The 17,177-nt window shown below is 48.9% G+C and overlaps 1 protein-coding gene across 1 annotated transcript; it reads left to right on the top strand.

Moving 5' to 3' along the window:
• Positions 1–229: 229 nt before the first annotated feature.
• Positions 230–15,154, top strand: LOC135828843 (ice-structuring glycoprotein-like). Its single transcript, XM_065341273.1, has 2 exons — positions 230–770; positions 11,844–15,154. Exons 1-2 carry the CDS (start codon positions 714–716, stop codon positions 13,803–13,805), a joined length of 2,019 nt encoding a protein of 672 aa, XP_065197345.1. The 5' UTR covers positions 230–713; the 3' UTR covers positions 13,806–15,154.
• Positions 15,155–17,177: the final 2,023 nt, after the last annotated feature.

Here is a 17,177-nt window from a genome sequence, read left to right as displayed (position 1 = left end):
CGATCGATGTCTAGTCATGTCTGTCACTGTCAGTCGAGTAGATCGAGCGCCTGCACTGCAGCATGCAAACAGACAGTGCAGCGCGAAAAACGAATCGGCTGGGGGATCGGCGCGTTGTGGCCTGGGCCGGTAGCTAAAAAAATAGGAATGCATAATGATGCTTACAACGACACGTAGATCTACGTGTATACCATGGCACAGGCGTACTTCTACAGTCAGTGTCACAATGTCGAGCGCTTCTTCTGTTCATACCGGGATGGAAGTGCATGAGCAAGAAAATATTGATGGCACGATCTAGTTTGAATTATTTTGATTGCTATTCGAATCGTCGTATCGAGGCAAATCTTTACTAGTAGGTCTACCTGCTCATGTCTTTCAACTGACTGTTGATGTGCTCTGCTAACGTGGCTACCACTTGAACTATTGAGTACTAGTATTGTGTTGTTCTCGATAGCGCTAGCGCGCTAGGCACTTTTGTACTTGAAAAGAGATAAGCAAAATACAATGCAAACCACCGCTATAGTATCAGCATCATCATTTAGAAGGTTGGCAGATCGAGAGTGTAGACTTCGTTAGAGCGGCGGGGCTAGGCTGGAGGATATCGTGTTGATCCGTGTTGATCAGTGCCGACTGGAGCTATTCTTAGACACGTTGGATTTAGATGCGCTGCCCAACGAGAGGGCAAGTGCACGCCAGGCGAATAATCAGACTGCATGCCGCCCAGCAAGGGTATAGAGCAACCATGGACGTCGTACCGCGCAGCACCAGCAGTAAGTGGATAGTCATAATGGCTGAGTAATGCGAATGGTGTTATAAGAACTCAGATGGTGAGCCAAGGAAATAACATAATAAGTCATTTAAAGGGGAAGTCCGGTGAAAAATTTAAATTTCACAGACCGTAGAGTTCGGGGCGCTGAGTCGAATGGTCTTTGTCCGAGGAGGCTGCGGCTTATGGTTCGTCAGATACGCCCAATCGAACATGTGCGAATTTGAGCGCGCATCACCCAGATCCAGGTGATGACGTCACAGCGTGCAGCCAGGTAGCCACACCATCTAGTTGTGTACAAAAATGGCCATATTCGGAGCGCGTTCGATTGGGGAACCATTTATCGCAGCTTCTTCGGACCAAGACCATTCGATTCAGTGTTACAAACACTACGTACCCTGTGATTTTCAGCTCGGTAAACCTGGAGGTTATACCGTATTTTAGCCGTTTCCGAGTTTGACTTTTCCGTTAGCCCGTCTACATGCCTATGCGCTCTGCGCTGCGTACATGCAGTGCGTGCAGTGTGTTATCTAGCTGTAGAGTGTAGTGCAGTCAACAAACTCATGTCACAACTGACACAAGACTCAGAAAACTAGTCAACACACGGACTTGTCACGTACTACACTCGTATCAGTCGTACAGTCATGTAGTCAGAGAACGTGCGTTTCTCCTTGCCGGTGCCGGTGGTTGTGCTTTGAGAAAGAAAATTTTAGTTTTCCGCACCCGCGGCGCCTCATTATTTTATGCTACAGCGATGAGTGCACAACCGTGACAAGTGACAAAACAGCGAACAGCTCTCGGACCTAGAACTTTCAGATTCCATAGCGTTGCGAGCGAAGAGTCGTGCCCGTGGTTCAAAGAGCCTGCACTGTTCTCCAATTGAGTAGTCCGAAATATTCCAAGTTCGCACCAAAACATCACCATGTGGCAGGCTACTGGAGTCTAAGCGAATCTAATCGGTATGGAACAACATTTAGAGCACTCGCATCACTCTTCTCCATTTTGGCGACCCTGCTCTCCAGCGATCTGATAATTACATCAGCCTCGTCTGCAATAGCTGCTGCTTCTTCATCAGTCGGAAACTCAGTAGCGCTCACTCTTGACCGGCCCGCGCGGCCATTTCTTCAGCTGACTACCGAGGTTCTCAGCCCCAGACCGAACTCATGAAGGTCAGCCATGGCTGCATCCTCACTCTCACAAGGAGTTACATGTCTTCGGGGTCGCTTGCACCACCTACATCAGTCGCCAAATCATTTGAAATAGCACTGACACTATTGCTTTCACGCATTCCTTTTGACCTAGCTGCACGCTATGACGTTGCGAGGGTGTGGCGCGGCCGCATGACGTCATGGCGCAGCCCCCGAAACTCAGTTTTTCAAACGGAAATATCTCGAGAACGCTTTGTCGGAGACACGTGGGACCAACACCATTCGACTCAGCGGCCGAAACTCTACCGACCCTGAAATTTAAATTTTTCACCGGACTTCCCCTTTAAGAGAAGGACAATATGTTACGAGTTATGACTAACTGTCAGCGAATCAGGTCGCCGAATGTCTCAGCACTCCTTGTCAGTTTTGTGCCATTTTGTGGCACTCGCTAACTGTCTAAGATCTGGTTACGTTGGCGGACAGTTAGTCAGAACTCGTAACATTTTGTCCTTCTCCTATTTCACCATAAATTGATAATTAATTAAATTGAAAAAATTGAAACTGTTGGTGAGTATTGTAGCTAGTAATACTAGTGACTAAGTACACTGCTGGCAACTGAAATCCGACCCCTGAGCGGTGCGCTCACATCGCAAAGACCCAACACGGGATTGTAATACTACGAAATCGAGACCGCTAGAATGTGAACCCACCGCCCAGGGGGTCGGATTTCAGTTGCCAGCGTGACTGTAGTACGCATGTTGTGTTAAATTAGGAAACTCAGGTGGTGAGCCAAGGGAAATGAATTACAAAATTTGTAATTAAATTGAAACCATGGAAACAGTGGGACACATGTTGTAGAGCTAGGCTTTTCCCAAAATTAATAATAATAATAATAATAATAATAATATTAACTGGTTTTGAGGGAAAGAGACAAACGGGAAAAGTCTGAAGAAAAAATCGACTGTCACCACCAGGACTCGATCCAGGGACCCTCGCTTGTAGCCAGCGATGCTCTAACCACTGAGCTATGGTGTAGTCGTCATCCAAGCAGAGACCGTTCAACTTTTTCCTCAGACTTCTTAACTCACACTTCCTGTGAATCCACACAGGCGGGTGGGACGCAGCCCTCACTGTACCCACACACTTCACGTACAAACTAGCACGCGGGGAGCCCCAAGTCATAAAATATTAACTGGTTTTGAGGGAAAGAGACAAACGGGAAAAGTCTGAAGAAAAAATCGACTGTCACCACCAGGACTCGAACCAGGGACCCTCGCTTGTAGCCAGCGATGCTCTAATCACTGAGCTATGGTGTAGTCGTCATCCAAGCAGAGACCGTTCAACTTTTTCCTCAGACTTCTTAACTCACACTTCCTGTGAATCCACACAGGCGGGTGGGACGCAGCCCTCACTGTACCCACACACTTCACGTACAAACTAGCACGCGGGGAGCCCCAAGTCATAAAATATTAACTGGTTTTGAGGGAAAGAGACAAACGGGAAAAGTCTGAAGAAAAAATCGACTGTCACCACCAGGACTCGAACCAGGGACCCTCGCTTGTAGCCAGCGATGCTCTAACCACTGAGCTATGGTGTAGTCGTCATCCAAGCAGAGACCGTTCAACTTTTTCCTCAGACTTCTTAACTCACACTTCCTGTGAATCCACACAGGCGGGTGGGACGCAGCCCTCACTGTACCCACACACTTCACGTACAAACTAGCACGCGGGGAGCCCCAAGTCATAAAATATTAACTGGTTTTGAGGGAAAGAGACAAACGGGAAAAGTCTGAAGAAAAAATCGACTGTCACCACCAGGACTCGAACCAGGGACCCTCGCTTGTAGCTTGTAATAATAATAATAATAATAATAATAATAAGCGAGGGTCCCTGGTTCGAGTCCTGGTGGTGACAGTCAATTTTTTCTTCAGACTTTTCCCGTTTGTCTCTTTCCCTCAAAACCAGTCAATATTTTATGACTTGGGGCTCCCCGCGTGCTAGTTTGTACGTGAAGTGTGTGGGTTACAGTGAGGGCTGCGTCCCACCCGCCTGTGTGGATTCACAGGAAGTGTGAGTTACGAAGTCTGAAGAAAACGTTGAACGGTCTCTGCTTGGTTGACGACTACACCATAGCTCAGCGGTTAGAGCATCGCTGGCTACAAGCGAGGGTCCCTGGTTCGAGTCCTGGTGGTGACAGTCAATTTTTTCTTCAGACTTTTCCAGACTTTTCCCGTTTGTCTCTTTCCCTCAAAACCAGTCAATCTTTTATGACTTGGGGCTCCCCGCGTGCTAGTTTGTACGTGAAGTGTGTGGGTTACAGTGAGGGCTGCGTCCCACCCACCTGTGTGGATTCACAGGAAGTGTGAGTTACGAAGTCTGAAGAAAACGTTGAACGGTCTCTGCTTGGTTGACGACTACACCATAGCTCAGCGGTTAGAGCATCGCTGGCTACAAGCGAGGGTCCCTGGTTCGAGTCCTGGTGGTGACAGTCAATTTTTTCTTCAGACTTTTCCCGTTTGTCTCTTTCCCTCAAAACCAGTCAATAATAATAATAATAATAATAATAATAATGATATGGATCGTATTAGGTTTCCCGTATGTGACCATGACGACTTATAACCAAAAAGCGGCATTTATAGTACATACGTATGTTTTTTGCCTACAATTGTAGTGCGGCTGGAGCCTTTGGGCATGTTCGATTGGTAAGGATCAGTATCCAGATCTCAGATCCTGCAGAGTCAACTGAACACTTTATTTTGGACCTTGACTGTTGCCATGTTGACGAAGTAATAAAATGGCGCTCACAAGTCACGCAAAAGGGTGAACATTGTACTCATGGCGCGAGTCGTACAAAAAGTCAACAAGCTCTATCTCGATCCACAATGTACAATGTACAATGTGTACGTACAAAGGTTACATTTGGATGCGGTCAACCCTGCTTCCCGAGGTGGGTTAACCTGATCCCAATCCGGAGGATCCGGATTCGACCAATCGAAAGGGTGTGAATCCAGTGGATCGGGATCCTACCAATCGAACATGCCCTTAGGGCATGTTCGATTGTGCGAATCGATGGGCCCCGGCCCCTTATTCGCCAAATTCGTACATGTTCAATTTTTCAAATCCGGATCCTGGTCCCACGGATTCGCATCCAGTCAATTGTATTGTATTTTATTATTTTATTCAGTCAACGCGCCTCACAGAGCCGGATTCGACGGATTCATTCGCATCGTATCTACTCAAACCTCCAAATATGCATACAGATACTATGGAATAGTACAGGATGAGCTGTAGCAACGCGGTTGCTATGGTCCTGAAACAGATTATTAGTTGTGCACATTCCATTGTATCCGTCCGATCGAAGTGATCTGGTCGGCGGGGATCGGGATCCAGTTTCCACAATCGAATACAACCTTAGGGCATGTTCGATTGGTACGAGCTCGTAGGATCGGGATCCCGACCCACCGGATCCACTGGATTCGCACCCTTTCGATTTGTCGGATCCGGATCCTTCGGATTTGGATCCGGTCAGCCCGCCTGGGAGAGCATGGTTGACCAGATAAATGTGACCTGTGTGCGTATATGGCGGGTAAAAATCATTTTTGTACACATTGTGGTACGTACACGTGGATCGAGATAGAGCTTGTTGACTTTTTGTACGACGCGCGTGATGATTACGACTTTCACCCGTTTGGGTGACTTGTGAGCGCCATTTTATTACTTCGTCAACATGGCAACAGTCAAGGTCCGAAATACAGTGTTCAGTTAACTCTGAAGGATCTGAGATCTGGATCCCGATCCCGAACATGCCTTTAAAGGGGAACTGTCACCAAAATTTTTCTTTGTCTTATCTTGTAGTTCTTTGGCTCCTGATCACGATGGTGTTATTCGTTTTTCTCTGCGATGACTGGAAGTGGGTGAAAACTTGAAAAGAAGGTGCCCAAAATTGTCCCGAAGTACCGAGTGACGTCACGCCGGACTTGACCTCCACGCGTACATTCATCGTCAAAAACGAAGTCCAGCCCGTGTGCTGGTCGATCGAGCCAACTGTTCGATGTACGGTGCACGCTTGCCTTCTGAACTCGGACACTCGATGTGTACGTTGTACACAATGAGAACGCCAAAAAGGGACAAAATAAACAAAAGTCGACAGCAGTTTGTCGCACTGGTACTTCCTCCACGAAGCTCCAGCTCTTTGTTTTATTTGTGATTACGAAAGAGTGGAAGGATGTTTGTTTGCTGTTAGTGTGACACACATACCTCGTGCTTGAAAATTATGTCGTTGTATCGAAGCCGAAGGTGGCGGTGTTGCCCACCCGGCTCTGAAATGAAAGACGTCGGAGTTTGTCATCTGCATCTTCAGCAACATCGCCAGATGAATCGCCTTCACGTACCTACATTGCGTTCCTTTGGGGCTCGGGTTGGTGGTGTTATCGCCGGCCGGAGGAGTATTGTTTTCTGCATACGCACTCATCATCGTGTTGTTCCTCACACAAAAAGTTCAAAACAACGACGTACTTCCGTGCTCACAAAATAAAACTTAGATCCTCGCGGAAGAAGTCAAAAAGGTGAAAGCTCAGCTGCTTTTTATTTTGATTTGGCTGTGTAGCTGCACGTGGGTCTCTAGCTCTGCCTAGTGCCTCATGATCTTTGGCATTCTCCTTCGGTACGACGTACCCATCTGTGTTACAGTTCAAAAGGCACACGTGCACCGTACATTGGAACAGCTAGCTCGATCGACCAGCACACGGGCTGGACTTCGTTTTTGACGATGAATGTACGCGTGGAGGTCAAGTCCGGCGTGACGTCACTCGGTACTTCGGGACAATTTTGGGCACCTTCTTTTCAAGTTTTCACCCACTTCCAGCCATCGCAGAGAAAAACGGATAACACCATCGTGATCAGGAGCCAAAGAGCTACAAGATAAGACAAAGAAATTTTTTGGTGACAGTTCCCCTTTAAGGTAGATTCTAGGGCTGCATTCGATTGTGGAAACTGGATCCCGATCCCCGCCGACCAGATCACTTCGATCGGACGGACACAATTGAATGTGCACAACCGATAATCCGTTTCAAGGCCTTAGCAACCGTGTTGCTACAGCTCATCCTGTAGTATATGTATGCAATATGGTGAACCCTTGACCTAGTGTACGCATATGCACGCACGCGCGGCCAGGCACAGCGTGCATTAGTTCTTCCGCCTGTTTCTACGCAATATGGCATGCGTTCTATTTCTTTCCTGGCGGCAGACAGATGGAATGCTCTTCCCACTGACTGCCGTCAGGCCCCGTCTCTTACTCTGTATGTACACATGGTAAAAATTCACCTAGGGTTCCCAGTAAAAAGGCAACGCCTGTTGGGACTCCCCTAGTAAAATAATAAAATATACTACTACTACAGTCAAATCTGTCGTAAGCGACCGCCCCTTGTGGCGAGAAAAAGCAGTCTCTTACGGCAGATGTATGGTAAATCCGGCATACCAGGCATGCATATATGCTTCCATGTACTCAAATCGGCGAGAATAATGTGATTTTTAATATCATTTTATTGGATATTCAATAGAATATAGGGGTGTACAAACCCAAGAATAGTGCACATACATGCACCAGGGCTAATCTTGGGAGCTACAGCGCAGCCTCAGTACAGTCCAGGGCCAGTCGACCGCATTTGCAAGACAGCGCATTTTCACACCTTGCAGTTGACAGTGCACTAGCAAGTACAGTTTCGCACCTGACTGAACTTGGGTCACGGTCGCTTACAGCAGATTTGAATGCAGCCACCGTGCATGAAATCGCGGTCGCTGGTCGCGCACAGCAGATGGTCGCTCTGGACAGATCAGTTTGTATGCGAAACCGTCGGTGCACGGAAAATCGGTCGCTAACGGTAGATGGTCGCCTACAGCAGAGGTCGCTAACGGCAGATTTGACTGTACTACTACTGCTGCTGCTGCTGCTGCTGCTGCTGCTGCTGCTGCTGCTGCTGCTGCTGCTGCTGCTGCTGCTGCTGCTGCTGCTGCTGCTGCTGCTGCTGCTGCTGCTGCTGCTGCTGCTGCTGCTGCTACTGCTACTGCTACTGCTACTACTACTACTACTACTACTACTACTACTACTACTACTACAGTGTATTGGGAGTTTTGAATAGATACGAGTCGTACCATGGAAATGAATCCATCGAATCCGTCTCTGGGAGGTGGGTTGACTGGATCCGAATCCGTGCTCTCGAGATCCGGATTCGTACAATCGAACATGTACGAATTTGGCGAATGCGGGTCCGGGGCTCACGGATTCGCACAATCGAACATGCCCTAGGAATCGGGTTTATTCATAAAATAGGGCTGCCACCTTTTTCAGGGGCAACCTGTCACATATTTGGCAGGTACAGCCAGTTGTAGTACATTTGTGGGTATGGTCGTACACAGTTTATGACCTATGCAGGATTGGTATCACAGTGTGTACAATGGCACGCCTGCATCAGTTTCCCCTCCGTTTAAGTTTTGCAGGGCAAGTCCACTACAACCGGTGGAACCACCTACTCTTAACCGTACACACCTTGATACCAGCTCTGCATAGAAGGTGATGACAACTTGGTGAGGTCATACTCGTGAATGTAGTAGAATGGGTTGTACTTGCCAAGTATGGGTTGTACTTGCCCTGCAAAAAGGCGACGGCCATCTTAGATGCGTACCTCCCGTTTAGTTGGCCCTCAAGATCAAATGTTTGTTTGTTTGTATACTTTACTAGTACTTCGAAGTACTCTAATTTCAGAAATTTTCGGTGCTCAATATTTTCGGTATGAGAGCAAAAGGCTAGGTTAGGTGAACTTTTTCGGTACGGGGAAGCAGTTCCCCATTGGATTATACGTGTTAGTGTTTGTTCGGTGTATTGAAATTTTAGGTATGAAACAGATGCACCGAAAGTACCGAAAATAAAAGTACACCGAAAATTTGTGAAATTACAGTATTTGAATTCGCAAGTCCAAACGAGCACAAATGCTCAATGACAAGGCAGCGAATATGCTATTGTGTCACAGGGAAGGAGGGTCGGGTAGAAAATAATGAGAAAGAAGAGAGAATGGTACCGTAGATATCACAAATGCAGGGGTAAGCATCAGCAATTGGCCCTGTACAGATGTTTGATCAACGACCACACCATAAACCGGACAGCTGGATAGTGCAGTTATTGTGTGGTGGTTGATGAACACTCAAGATCAAAATTAATGGCGGAGTAATTTATTTGTGGCATAAAGCCTATGACAGCTTTAGGGCGCAAACAAGGCCCGTTGACAATACAACTTTTGTGACGCGACACTCGACTAGCGACACCGGTGACGGGCTGTGACAGCGACACCTGCTTCACAATTTTTTTCTCTTTTTTTCCGTGTTTGCGACATCTCTATACGCACTAGTTCATTAGTGCTATGCACGTGGACTAGGCATTTCCTGAATCGGCCCAATTTTTTCGCCTTATCGGCTTTTCGATCGGCTAAGAGTTTGTTTGTTTGTTTGGCTTTATTCAGAGTGGAGTTCTAGAGAATGTCCAAATTCGGCCATATAATGAGCCCCAAAGTCAGAATTCGGCTCAAAGCAGTACTTGAATTCCCCCTCCCCGTAATACAGTGTACATTTACATGAGCGCTTCAGAGGCACTAAAACATAGATTTTCGGCGAATTCAGTGCGAAATTTGCAGCACAGCCTCAACAAACAACCACAGTCACCTTGGTCACTCTCTACATCAAGTTGTCCCAGCGAAACAAAACAGCAGTCCACTTCCGGTCGTAGTAGTAGCTTGCTGTCAAACTGCCTGTAGCAACGCCGTTGCTACAGGCGATTCGCGTGACCTTTCGTCCTCTACCGTACACATGGTACAACTCCGTTCCTAATCTGAAGCACACTATACGTAGTGCGTTTCAAAAGTCCAGACCTCTGGTTTCAAAAAAACATTAGGCCAGCATGTATACCACATAAAATCTGTGATCACGTTGTGCATAAATTTTCGAAATTGTGCGTCTGTTATCCAATCGCTTAGAAATTTACATGAGAAAAATCGCGTGAGCTGCCTGAGCAATATTCCGAAGAAAGTTCTCAAAAAGCTCAAAGCAAATTTGAATTATTCGAAAAAGTCTAGAGGTCTATACTTTTGAAACGTACTATAGTGCACTGACTGTACAAGTGTACTAGTGCAGAACATGAACATCCAGTTACAGTAGTCAAAGAACTTTATTGGAAATCCATGATAATGTGATCGGAAAGATGATTGAAGAAAAATCCAAAGTCAAACCCAGGCAATTATTAGCAGTCACTACTATCAACGCAGATCATTATTTGCAAAAATAGCGCAACTTGGAAAGCCGGCCAAAATTACAGACCATCCCTACTTGTAAAGTAGGTCGATATAGAGTTACATAGAGTTACAGTACTACACATACATGTACATACAGTTCTACGCTCTACGCTAGTACAGTATGCATGCAAGCAGCACGTGTGCACCCGTACCAGGAACGATCGATCGGTGACTGCATGCATCTTCGTAATTATGGCCTGAAAAACACAAAAATCGGAAAATGAGTAGGGGGGGGGGGGGCGCAGCACCCCCTCCCCCCCCCCCCCCCTTTGGCTAGAACCCTGTGTTTCTATTAAAAAATAATGCCCCTCGCGAATAAAGCCCTCTCTCAAATATAGCCCCCCTCAAGGTGTCTTCTGGAAAAATAGAGCCCCGTGGCTTCTATTCGCGCCCATACGGTAAATCACATCCCTATGGCAGCAACCATATTAGCAAGAGTACGCAACGGGGGCTATGTACTCTTGAAACTAGGGAGAGGGTCCATTACTGTTAAGGATAGGATTCAATGCCTTTTATAAATGCTGTACTGGACCTTGTCCTTAAGAGGAAGAGGGTAATTACAGCACAAGCACCAGCAGCATGCTGAGGGTATTGCCAGGTCAGGACCGTCAGGTGCCACCAGCTCTTGCGGTATTGGAATCAGTGCTGCCATCCGCAACCTAGTGCAAATTCTAGATCAGATTGTAGTGTGACTGACCACAGCCCTCCTCCCCCTATCCACAAACTAGTGCTCAATTATAGTGTAACTGTTGACCGACCTGGGTCTTTACTCCCCCCCCCCCCCCCCCCACACACACACACCCTGCCTCCCCAGAGCGACCACGGATGGACGATTGGTGGAGAATGGTGGGGCGCTCTTGGCGGTAGTTTACGGTGTTGATCGACTTGCAGCTGCACAGACCACCGCCGTCCCGTCTCCCACTGTCCCCAGTGCACGCAGTCTGGTGTTGCTTAACCCTGCGGCTGCAAACCCTCCCCACCCCCGTGCCCAGCTTCGTGCTACGCTAGATGAATCTCGCTAGGGTTTCTGTGCTCATTGCACCCTATATCCTGTCGGCGACGGCCTCACGGGTAGGTTGAAGCTGCTCCCCAGCCCGGTGTGCACCATGTATTGTCTACGCATTATTATGGATAAAAAGGAGACGGACCAAAAAAATGGTACGAGTTATGACTAACTGTCCATCGAAGTACATAACTCGTACCATTTTTTTGTCTTTTCCTTTTTTATCCATAATTTAATTGGCTTACCGTCCGAGTTCAACTTCATAATTATTTTTGTAAACGGATATTTTAGCATCACTTTCATCAGTGGAACGGTCGTCACTAAAATAAAACGAGACTTATGGTCAATAGCTTGAATAGGAGAATCTAAAATGTTGTTAATATTCGTTTTACTTCCCGGCAAGGAGCCATTTCAAGCTTTCCATGTTTTCGGATGGATGACCGTCGGTCAGTGTCGTGCAATGTTATCGCATGAGCTGATTGTTTAGTAACCGGTGGTGTTAGTGGACATTATAGTGTAACTTGTAGTTCCTTGGTCATTCTTCTTTACTATAAATTTCCATGTTTTCTTCATTTCCTGTAATCCGTGCAGCAATTCAGCTATGCAAAGAGCAGACTTGGAGGCGCTCCCCACAGCAATGGCAGTGGCAGCCGGAGGCCAGCAGTGCAAGTGGGACCGAGGCCGCCGCAGTCGCCGGAGGTGAAAGGACGGACGGGCTGCGTTGCCGCGGCCACCACGTGTTTGTTTCGGTCGCGCGGTGCGCTGCTCGCTATGCTCGTTGTTAACATGCTGTTGCTAGCGATCTATGCTTCACACCGGGTTGTCACGCCTGCTGCCTCGCCGTCCCGTGCCACTCCCGCGCTGCTCAGGATCAAAGTACCGCTGCCCGGCTTTGATCATCGTGGTGGTGATGGCAACGTCAGCGAAGGAAGTAGTGGCACTACCACCACAACAACTACTGAGACTACTACTACTACTACTGCACTACCACCCCCGTCGCTGGTGACCAGTGTCCACAGCATGACTGTCGCCATCGCTAGTATTGCTATCGCTCCTACCCCTGTCGCTACAAAGCCTGTCGCTACTCCTGTCGCAGCAGCAGCAGCAACAACAACAACAACAACAACTACAACCGCCCTACCTAGTACTTTTCTAGCTGCTACTACTGCTGCTACTGCTGCTGATGCTACTGCTGCTACTACTGCTCCAGCTGCTGCTGCTGCTACTGCTGCTGCTGCTGCTGCTGCTGCTGCTGCTGCTGCTACTGCTGCTGCTACTGCTGCTGCTGCTACTGCTGCTCCAGCTGCTGCTGCTCCAGCTGCTGCTGCTCCAGCTGCTGCTGCTCCAGCTGCTGCTGCTCCAGCTGCTGCTGCTCCAGCTGCTGCTGCTACTGCTGCTCCAGCTGCTGCTGCTATACCCGCTGTTGCCACACCCATTGCTGATGCTGCTGCTGCTCCTGCTGCTGTTGTTGCAAGTCTCTCGGTTACTTCTCTTGCAACTCCAGGTGCTGAAGTAACTCCCATGGCTCCCTCAGCCGTTCTTGTCTCTTCGTCTGTTACCGCTGGCCCTGCTGTCACATCTGCTTCCGGTGCCTCTGTCAGCGTTGCCAGTGTGACTGAAGCGCCCACTCCCGCTGCTCCCACGCCCTCATCGCGTCTTCAGCCGACATCCATCCGCCCCGGCACGTTTGCATACCTTGTGATGGCGGACAGTGCTGTGCCCGACGTTTACGTGGAAACCAGTCTGATCCCGGACGTCCACGTGATTCTGTTGACGTGGAAAGCGCCGCCACCGACTGCCAACATTGGCAAGGTGCAGACGGACTTTTTCCCCAAGTCGTCCTGGGCAAGCGGTCGCAATCATCTCTCAGATCTGACGCTGGCCAGGGAGAAAGAGCAAGGGTGGAACTTTGAGTTCTGGTTGTACTGTGATGGCGACGCGCGTATGATCAAGCGCTTCAATAAGACGCACTATCCCGAAGCTCCGTCGCACATGGAGGCTAGCGAGCAGCTGCGCACGTTGCTGCTACGTGATCGACCGGCGCGTGCGGGCGTCGCCTACCCGTTCTCACCGTCCGACATCGCCAACCACCCGATGGAGTGCGTGCGGAACTGTGCTAACGACGCCGCCGTGGACATCTTCCATCGCACGGCACTGCGTCCCGTGCTGCCCTACCCGACAAAGTTCGACTCGGTCAGCTGGTGGATGTCGTCGGAGACCACCAGCTTCCGCTCCGCTGCCGTGTTCAGCGGTTACTGCAATACGTACCGGGAAGTCGTTCTGGATCGCCGTGGCAACGTACACCACCCGTACCCTGGTCAAGACGGACACATACGCATTTTGAACTGGAAGCAGCAGTCTGTGGACGCATTCCGTCCGTGTGTAGCCGGCCTGCAGAGCCACGAGGCCGTGTGGAAACTTGTAGAGCTACATGGCATCCATCGGGCATGGAGTCAGGACAAAGTGCAGTGCACCACGCAAAAGCAGGGTGTTGACTACGACAAGCTTATTGCCGACCCGAAGATGAAGACGCTGGGACAATGCCCCAGCTAGCTGATCTCGCCCACTGGTTAACTCGCTCGCGCTCGTGTGTGTGTGTGTATGTATGCGTGTGTGTATGCGTGTGTGTGCGTGTGTGTGTGTTTGTGTGCGTGCGTGTGTGTCTGTGTGCATGCGCCCATACCCGTTACCGTGTCCTTGGTGACATTGACAGAAAGCCGGCCCGTCCTGGCACGACCCTGGTATTTCTCACCAGGGAGTACACGGCTCTACCCTCGTGTTGCCTTGGCTCTGGTGCAGCATCACATGTAACGCCATGTGCTATCACTGTTCCGGGCTTAGGTTCCGGTTCCGCTCAGGCCTTGTTCTAGCTGCGTGGCGTTTCTTATCAACACCCTTGCCAGGGCTATCTGAGTACACTGCGTCGTCACCGTCAGCACCCGGACGTGCACATACGCGTTTGCATCTTCAATACACACACGCACGCCGTGACACGACAGGTATTCTCAGGACTCTGATCTTTATCAGGATATCCCAAAGGCTTGGCCGTCTATCAAGGCGGGTTCACACCGCTTTGTAGGTTGTACATGTACACATAGCGTGATGAGCTCTAGTGCGCACGCACTGCACCACCATGCACATATTCGCTGGCGAACACTGGCAACTGGCGATTGAGGAAATCTCAACCATTCACCGCTATAAAGTGGTTCCCTTTAGCCGTTCAGTATTGTTTAAAAGTTGCTGTCTGATGACCGGTTAAAACCGTGAAACTCAGAGTCACCGCAGCAACAAGTTTGTTTCCTTCTCTCAAGTGTGCGTATTATTGTATAATATATTATTTATGTAGGTGTACATTAGTAGAAGCTTGTATTTATTTTTAGTGTCCTAGGGGTGTCTCCACGGATTTCTCAGTGCTGTACGCGTTGCAGCCTAGGGGCACTCGGTTCGACTAATGATGCAAGCGTAGCAGGCAAGCGTGCTTGGTTTTATCTCTCTCTCTCTCTCTCTCTCTCTCTCTCTCTCTCTCTCTCTCTCTCTCTCTCTCTCTCTCTCTCTCTCTCTCTCTCTCTCTCTCTCTCTCTCTCTCTCTCTCTCTCTCTCTCTCTCTCTCTCTCTCTCTCTCTCCCTCCCCCCCCCCTCCCACAATAGATTTATCTCTATAGAGTTATGCTGCTTATCCGTTGAGTCCAATAGAGTTATACTGATATTAAGTTATTATTATTGTTTACGTTGCATTCCTTTCCATTGTTACATTCCATTGTTACATAGATTCACTGATGACCGTAATAAGAAAACAGTTTAGAGCTACGAGTCCTTTCGTTCTTTCTCGTTGCGTGCCCCGTAATCATCGCCTTTACATTATACTCGTGCATGTCCACAAATAGGAATTGCACACAGCATAAGTAGTCCTCCTTGTGGCTGTGTGTTTTCAAGCTGCTGTCTCCGAAACGTGTGCTCGAGCTGCTGTCTCCGAAACATGTGCTCAAGCTGCTGTCTCCGAAACGTGTGCTCGAGCTGCTGTCTCCGAAACGTGTGCTCGAGCTGCTGTCTCCGAAACGTGTGCTCAAGCTGCTGTCTCCGAAACGTGTGCTCGAGCTGCTGTCTCCGAAACGTGTGCTCGAGCTGCTGTCTCCAAAACGTGTGCTCAAGCTGCTGTCTCCGAAACGTGTGCTCAAGCTGCTGTCTCCAAAGCTAGCGTGTGCTCAAGCTGCTGTCTCCAAAACGTGTGCTCGAGCTGCTGTCTCCGAAACGTGTGCTCGAGCTGCTGTCTCCGAAACGTGTGCTCGAGCTGCTGTCTCCGAAACGTGTGCTCGAGCTGCTGTCTCCGAAACGTGTGCTCGAGCTGCTGTCTCCGAAACGTGTGCTCGAGCTGCTGTCTCCGAAACGTGTGCTCGAGCTGCTGTCTCCGAAACGTGTGCTCGAGCTGCTGTCTCCGAAACGTGTGCTCGAGCTGCTGTCTCCAAAACGTGTGCTCAAGCTGCTGTCTCCGAAACGTGTGCTCGAGCTGCTGTCTTCGAAACGTGTGCTCGAGCTGCTGTCTTCGAAACGTGTGCTCGAGCTGCTGTCTCCGAAACGTGTGCTCAAGCTGCTGTCTCCGAAACGTGTGCTCAAGCTGCTGTCTCCGAAACGTGTGCTCAAGCTGCTGTCTCCAAAGCGTGTGCTCAAGCTGCTGTCTCCAAAACGTGTGCTCGAGCTGCTGTCTCCAAAACGTGTGCTCAAGCTGCTGTCTCCAAAACGTGTGCTCAAGCTGCTGTCTCCAAAACGTGTGCTCAAGCTGCTGTCTCCAAAACGTGTGCTCAAGCTGCTGTCTCCAAAACGTGTGCTCGAGCTGCTGTCTCCAAAACGTGTGCTCAAGCTGCTGTCTCCGAAACGTGTGCTCAAGCTGCTGTCTCCGAAACGTGTGCTCAAGCTGCTGTCTCCAAAACGTGTGCTCAAGCTGCTGTCTCCGAAACGTGTGCTCAAGCTGCTGTCTCCAAAACGTGTGCTCAAGCTGCTGTCTCCGAAACGTGTGCTCAATTATTGTTTATGTTTCCACGGCCGGCTCATGATTGACAGTCAGACCTTGCTTTTCCCGTCCTCTTTTATCCGGATCCCTCGCCATCCGGGAGAAAATTGCTGGTTACCGATTTACAGCATATGCCATGCATACATACGGTGTGTGTGTGTTCGATTATCCGGTTCCCTCGCCTATCCGGATATTTGTGGAAAACGGATGTGTGCGGTTAAGCGAGGGCTTACTGTACTCACTTCTCACCGCTATGTCAGGAGCTGCATCTGCGCCTTCACCCATAGTCATAGAGGGTGGTAGTGTGGTAGCCAGGGAGTACTGTAAAGTCTGTAAGTCAACAAATATTCGGCGCATACTGTACTGTAGTGTCTTGTATAAAAGCCTGTCTTGTATAGAAGCCTGTTTTGAATACAAGCCTGATTTTCAAGGTGCACTGTCTGCACATAAGCCTGGTTTAGTGTTGACATACATAGAAACACGTGGTTTGAATAGAAGCCTAGCGCTGATATCGGCTTATACGGCTGTAAGCACCTGCTTTTATATGCGAGATTAATAATAATAATAATAACAGCTCGCATGTACTCCATGGGTGAGATCACCCATGGGGCTAACGCATCTGTCGGCAAAAGAGTTAGAGAAAACGAGAAACACATGACATACACACCTTCTTCATTCTGTTATTGCAGGGAAAAACTACCTCGATTCCACCATGAGCCTAGGCATGAGGAATATAATATTTTAAGTACAGAATGTTATTTACCAAAAGGATATTCAAGTAAGCGCAGATATTTTTTTAGCATGATGCGAGATTACGCATAATTATTTATTTTCGGCTATTTTCGGCCTTGTTATGTTTGGCTGTTTTGCAAGGTTCAGTGTGGCAGTGTATACAGGCGGCAGCAGTACGGTCCGAAAAT

This window comes from Sycon ciliatum, chromosome 12 (genome assembly GCF_964019385.1).
Source record: "Sycon ciliatum chromosome 12, ocSycCili1.1, whole genome shotgun sequence".
Lineage (NCBI taxonomy): Eukaryota > Metazoa > Porifera > Calcarea > Leucosolenida > Sycettidae > Sycon > Sycon ciliatum.
Note: the sequence above shows the minus strand (reverse complement) of the source record. Positions and strands in the feature narration are given on the sequence as shown.